Source organism: Grampus griseus, assembly GCF_964374135.1.
Source record: "Grampus griseus genome assembly, chromosome: 11".
Taxonomy (NCBI): domain Eukaryota; kingdom Metazoa; phylum Chordata; class Mammalia; order Artiodactyla; family Delphinidae; genus Grampus; species Grampus griseus.
Window position 1 is genome coordinate 20,232,755 of NC_139005.1, and position 6,555 is coordinate 20,239,309.

General features: G+C 38.9%; 1 protein-coding gene across 1 annotated transcript in view; it reads right to left on the reverse strand.

The window, feature by feature from the left end:
- Nucleotides 1-278: 278 nt before the first annotated feature.
- The window catches only part of LMNTD1 (lamin tail domain containing 1), a 45,233-nt gene continuing 38,956 nt past the window's right edge, over nucleotides 279-6,555 (reverse strand). The window contains exons 7-8 of the mRNA XM_082666762.1: nucleotides 5,738-5,801; nucleotides 279-1,183 (exon numbers count right to left, since the gene is read on the reverse strand). Of these exons, the coding sequence (XP_082522888.1) occupies nucleotides 1,163-1,183; nucleotides 5,738-5,801 (85 nt within the window). The 3' untranslated portion in view covers nucleotides 279-1,162. The remainder of the gene's footprint in view (nucleotides 1,184-5,737; nucleotides 5,802-6,555) is intronic.

A 6,555-nucleotide genomic window follows, 5' to 3' on the forward strand; every position in this document is an offset into this window, starting at 1 on the left:
GAATAACATTCTATTGTGCGTATATACCCTATTTTAAAAATCCATTCATCTGCTGATGGACACTGGGTTGTTTCCACCTTTTGTCTCTTATGAATAATGCTGCTATTGATATTGGTATACGTATATGTTTGAGTTCCTTGGCGCATGACTTTTTAAAAATAAAGTATTTTTAGCCCTTGATATTTGGATATAGTAAAACAAAACTCAATGATCACCACTAATGATCATTTTTTGGGTTATTTTACGTTTATTTTTTTAAACAGAGTATATCGGGGGAAGGTCCTCACTTTGCTTGCTCTATCTCACCTTCCAAGACTGTATATGCCCCATCTTCCTGCATATGTTATATAAATAAGCAGAAATTAAATTAAATGAAGCTGGGCTACCAGGTATAGACAGGATTTGTTCTCAGAAGCTGAAGCAATCACACCTTCTGCGTATAAAGAGGGTCAACATTAAAAATGAGCAAGTTCATTAGTTTTTCAGCTTCTATACTCTTGATGGGTATAGAATAAGATCTCCAAAGACTAAGAAGTGAGAATTGTAAAAAAAAAAAAAAAAAAAAAAAAGTAGCTCTATCAGATTATTTAATTAAAACACTCTTGGCATTTCCTATCTGTGGGATTTTGTACCTAGTATCATGAGGTGGAAGAGATTATTTTGGCATTTGAGTTGCATGTAGGCAGGTTTAAAAACCCCCAACTAGTTACTCCATAGAAACTTCATCTATTACTTCCAGCCATTAAGAAGCCGGATTAACGCATGCTTTTGGGAGACAGATTCCAAGTGTAGAGAATCAGACCACAAGACTCAGAATTCCTGAAACACGTGCTTTTGGAAAATGCATCTGCAGAAATGGCAGAAGTTGTCGACCTAACAGCTGGGCAGGGTATAAAAGACTGAAATTAGTGACTGGGAAACTTCATGTGCGTAAAATGAAAACAGTGATGGTTTTGCTTTTGACCAATGTTTTTCTTCATAACAGCCTAGAAAGCAAATGTTTTAACTTGTCCACGAACTCTCTCTCCTGCTTTAAGAAATGGTTACAGGAAAGTCCTGAGGAATTATCTTTTCTAAGAGAAACCGTGTTCTCGCTTGCTGCTGGTTTCCTCTCCTGGGTGGAAGGCAGGCTGCGTCACGTCAGGCATCCTTGTGTTGTTCTCTAGACTTGGATATTATTGTCCTGAACAAAAGATAAAATGGCAATGCATGATGAAATATAATACAAACTGGAAGTATGTTGAAATTGTCATAGCAATATAAAGTAGAGATGATGAGTCTTTCCTTCTCATTAATCTTAAATTAAGACCAGGAAATAGCAGATCTAGATCATACTCATGGATGGGGGATAACAGGAGGGAGGAAATTATTCGGTGATGCCTCACCTTTTGCCAGGGTGAAAGGATTATTCATTTTGGTCTCCTTCTAACTCAACTCTGTAACTTGTGTGCTTGTTCAGGTTACAGTTCTTAGGCTGATGTGTGATGTGCAGGGTTTTTTGACTCCTAAGCAGCGTAGCTATTTCAGACTAACTGGTCATGGATACTATTCACTTCTGGTCTTAAATACGAAGATCAAAATGATTCTGAGACAACCAGCTTAATGACTTGTTTCTAAATGTTCACACCTTTCATTTCCTTCTTGGTGGTACTTAAGTAGTACCTAATTATCTTTGCCATTAAATATCTAAGAGGTGCCCCAGATTTAAAATATACCAGGTAACATGCACACAAATGTAATAAAGAAGAGAAGGTTTTGTTTCTCTGTTTGCAATTGCTTGAGTCTTCTCTAGAGACTTAGCAGGAGACTCCTCAGCCTGAGATGTTTATGTTCTACCCTCCTCTGTGGAAATGGAGCTGGACACATCTGCATGGGCACGTAGTTTCCTTTAAACTGTGGAATACCTCTGACCCAGCATGGTGAAAAGTCTAGATTGCAGGTCTTTTTATTCCTCCTGTACGGCCTAGCCATGGCACAGTAAGGTGAGGCTGGGAAGACAGAGAACAGGGTAGCTGACAGACTTTGAAGGAAAGAAGTTATAGGAAACAAATATTCATGAAATTTCGACTGACTGAAGAATTTTGGAAATAGACCACTTTGAGGGCAGAGAGGAGAGAGATATTAGTACATATATGGAAGGAAAATATAACAAAATACAGATAGAAAACACTGACATCAGAAAATTTAATCATTAGACTTTCAAAACTCCTTTAGCAAGGTTTCATATTAAAAGTATTAAATATTAGTCCTCCTTTCTATGCTGCTAAATACTGACTCTTAAAACTCACTATTTATGAGTTAAATACTCACTCATAAAAACTGTCCCCAGGAGGAGAAATTGTTATGGAAGGTTCTTGTCAGGGTCCTAAGGAAGTTTCCGTGAAGGGCTAGAAGGACTCCCCGTGTTTGAGTTGTCCGGTTTGGTCCATTCAGAACAATAAGTATTGTGTGAACACCTGTCAGTTCATGGAAGGACGCTATCACTGGTACTTTATTAGGAGTCCTAATACAACACACGAGAGTATCTCATAAATGTAAGAACTTTTGCCAATTGTGAACGCAATATCCCATGCTTGCAATTTTGGTGCTGTCTTCCCAGGTCCTAATCAACTGCATACTCTTGAGGACAGTGCTGGTGATATGTAACAAGTCCCACTTCTGCCCCTGATCCTTCTTCCCTCTTTATTCTCTATCCTAGATTGTCATGTCTCCTAGCAATCTGAGAGTTCATGTGGCAGGTGGGACATGATGTGGCCTTGCTAGAGTTCTCTTCTCTAACCTGTGGAAAGTTCTGTTTCTGCAGCATTCTGTGGCATTACCCATCTGCACTGCCCATTATTCAGACAGCAGAACTCTTACACATTCGTCGCAAAGAACTAAGCAAAGAGAGCTTTTGAGAGCTGTGACTCCAAGTGCAATGGCATGGAGTTATTCAATTGTAGCCTAGACGTGTGATTAGCAGTTAAAGAATCTAGAGATTGAACTTTAATTTTCTGTGTTTGTACCAATAATTGACACTCTTAACTTAGCAATTTTGGAAATAGGACTTGAATCTTTTTTAGTGTGTGGAGAAGTCTTAAGATTCTCACGGTAGCCAACTCCTTTTTTGTAGCTCAAGACAATCTTTATTTATTTATTTATTTATTTTTGGTTGCACTGGGTCTTCATTGCTGCAAGCGGGCTTTCTCCAATTGCAGCGAGCGGGGGCTACTCTTCATTGTGCGAGCTTCTTATTGCGGTGCCTTGTCTTGTTGTGGAGCACGGGCTCTAGGCGCGTGGGCTTCAGTAGTTGTAGCATGCGGGCTCAGTAGTTGCGGCACGTGGGCTCTAGAGTGCAGGCTCAGTAGTTGTGGTGCACAGGCTTAGCTGCTCTGCGGCATGTGGGATCTTCCCGGACCAGGGCTCGAACCCATGCCCCCTGCATTGGCAGGAGGATTTTTAACCACTGCACCACCAGGGAAGTCCCAATCAAGACAATCTTAATGCTTGATTAGCAGAGTGATGTGGAAGAGCGTTGGCATTAGGCTAAGATTCTAGTCTTCACTTTGCCAGTTCCTATCTAAGTGACTTTAGGAAAGTCACTGAATCTCACTGAGCTGAAGTTTCTTCAGCCATAAAAGGGAGATAATATCAGCCCTACCTACCTCATAGGTTCAAACAAGATAACGTGAAAACCGTGAAATCCTGTACAAATGTGTAACAATACGAGTCACCAAGGAATGGTCCTGAATATCATTGAGAACTGAATAATGACTTTGTCTCTGAACAGTTTTCCATGAATAGATATACCAGACTCAGGAGCTGACTGTAATACAGAAATTATTCACTGACAAATGAAGTAAAACTTTGCTCCTAGTAAAGACCTCAGAAATATTCTGAGAGCACACTGATGGTCCATCCTAAAGATGTCACCAGATGGGGAGGGAGGCTCTGAGAAGACAAAAGTAAGGCATCCAAGGAACCTAGAACTTTTCAAAACAGAGTGGGTAAAAAAAAAAAAAAATCAGAACTACCAAAGAATCTCCCACAGAGAGGTTCAGTGAACAAATCTGTGACCATGGTAGTTAAGCAGAATAATGACGGAGGAAGACCAACAGAGGCTAAAACCTTTTGCCAAAATTATGTTATTCAATATCCCATGAGAGGATTCAGAACATTTTTTTTCCAACCAAAACCAACAACAACAAAAAATCCTTGTTTTTGTATATAATAAAACTCAACTGCACATTCAGTATTCAGTATAATTCCCTTCTGGCTACAGAAGTGAAGGGTAATTGAATTGTAGAAGGGCTGGTTGCTAATGTCTATGGCAGATTTCAGATCCCATCCTTTGCATTTCAACGACATGCCGCTTAGGGCTATGCCAACTGGAAGAAATGGATCTCAGTATAGAGAAAACTCTAAGACTTCTGGGAGCAGAGATTATATCAGTGGAGGCCAAGGCTGGATTCCTCAGCTTTTTGCAATTAAAAAATCTTTAGTTTAATTTTGACCCTGTGGTTGATTACTAGGTGAATTTTGGTAACTTGTCTCTACAGACTTCTGTTTCTTTCGCTCTAAAATGAAGTGGCTGTAATAAACCCCTTTACAGTCCCAACGTTCTATGAGAAGTGTCCGAGAAGAAAAGTTCTCGGAAGAATAGGAAGAGGTAGCCATCACATGTTTAAGAGTTTGGAAGCTCAAGGATAATGAGGCTATAGAAATGGAGAGAGTGGGCTGGTAAAAAAGTAGGTAACCTTCAGAAAAATAGATGTTGATTAGGAAAAACCTAGGAAGAGACAAGCTGAAAGAAACTGAACAGCTGAGCAATCAGAGAAAACTGGAAAGGTTGGTACACAGATGTGGGTAGCTAGTGGGACCATGCAAGGCCAGCAGGCTGTGTAGAGAAGTAAAGTCACTTCTGCCAGAAGAGTTTAGAATACTAAGAAGTTGGTGATCGGGTGGCTGTAACTTTATTCTTAAATCAAGGAGTGAATCTAAAGCTTAGTCAGAAAAAAAAAGAGCAAGCAGACGTATAAGTAGATTAGTCATGGACTAGGGCAACAAAGGATGTCAACTAGAGAAGAACACTGACCAAAGGGATTCCTTGACCAAAAAACACCTTATCATCAGCACTTTGGGGAAGGGTTAAACACAACCACTTACAAAACAGAAAGCCATTGAAATCTTCCTCAGTTACTTAGATGTTGATATCAGCACGAAAAAGATGAGGCAATGCAAGAAGTGACTGATTAAATGATGCAAAGTCATTTATCAACTGAGTAGCTGAGGCCAGAGTTCTTAATCTTCCCTTTCATCACCATTTAAAAGCCACACAACTAGAGAGCTTCTGCAGTCTCTTTAACCAGAATAACTTCTGTTATGCTATTAATAATCTGTTGCTCATAGGAACTAAAATGTACTGGTATAGTTGTAAAATTGATTTTTTAGTATTTGAAGTGACTCTGGATTTCAGTCACTCTTACTTGTCCATCCGCAAGGATAGGATGAGGACAGAGGGCAAAAAGTAAAGATGTGATATTTCTTTGTTTCCCATTCTTAAAAAGTTTATCATACAACAGAGATGACAAAAACTGATGGTTCCAAAAGCAACATAAACATTTAACAGAAAACTAATCACTACAGGATATATGAGAACAATCCATGTTCTGAGGGATCTTAAAGATGTATCTACAAATTATTTTAGTCATTAGTTTTCTGCAAAGAAGGCAAATTTGCAATATCTTTATATACTTACCTTTAAAAGTTGAATTGTCTGCTTATTGCTTTTGTAACTCAGACGTCCTGTTTTTCCTTGATCTCTGCAAACCCAAAAAGGAGGGTGGGGGGCGGTTAGGGGGATGGGCAGGATCCAGTCCTATATGCCAAGCATTGATTTTTTGCATTGAAACAAACCATGAGATAAACTAACAACAAAAGGATTATCTTTCATTTGAAGAAGAAATCTAAGGTTTAAGGACAATATATAATGGTAACTTGAACTAAAGGGTTTAAATACCACTTGAAAAGTATCATTTGATTATTAAGTCCAAGTTTTCAATGAGTCATTTTAAAAGGAAACATAAATTTCAAGATATAATTAATTAAAACTTTGAGAGAAGAAATATCTGGAAGATATATTTTTTAAAACTGAAGTTGCAGAATAATTTTACCAGCCTGTAAAATTCCTCAAATGCTTTCTACAATTCCAGCAGCTGCAATGATGAAGTAGCTAGTGAAGGGAGGTACAGGAATAAGGCTTCATCCGGAGGGATATACAAGGAGATGTGTGGACAGAAGCAGACACCGCCTAGCCGGCCAATTTAGGCGGCTCTACTCTGGTGATGAATGAGGTGACTGATTCATCACCAGGGTAGAGTGGTGGCTTCCCTCACTTCCATATATTTAGGCAGGGATTGAAAGTCACTTTGTTGAAATATAATTCCTACCTTAAAAAAAAAAAGTGTATCACACTGAAATAGTGCTGGATGGATGACCCCAAGTACAAATTACTTCCAACCCAGCGATGAGATGTTATTTTATTCTTGTAAAATATGAAAGGAAAGAAAAATAATA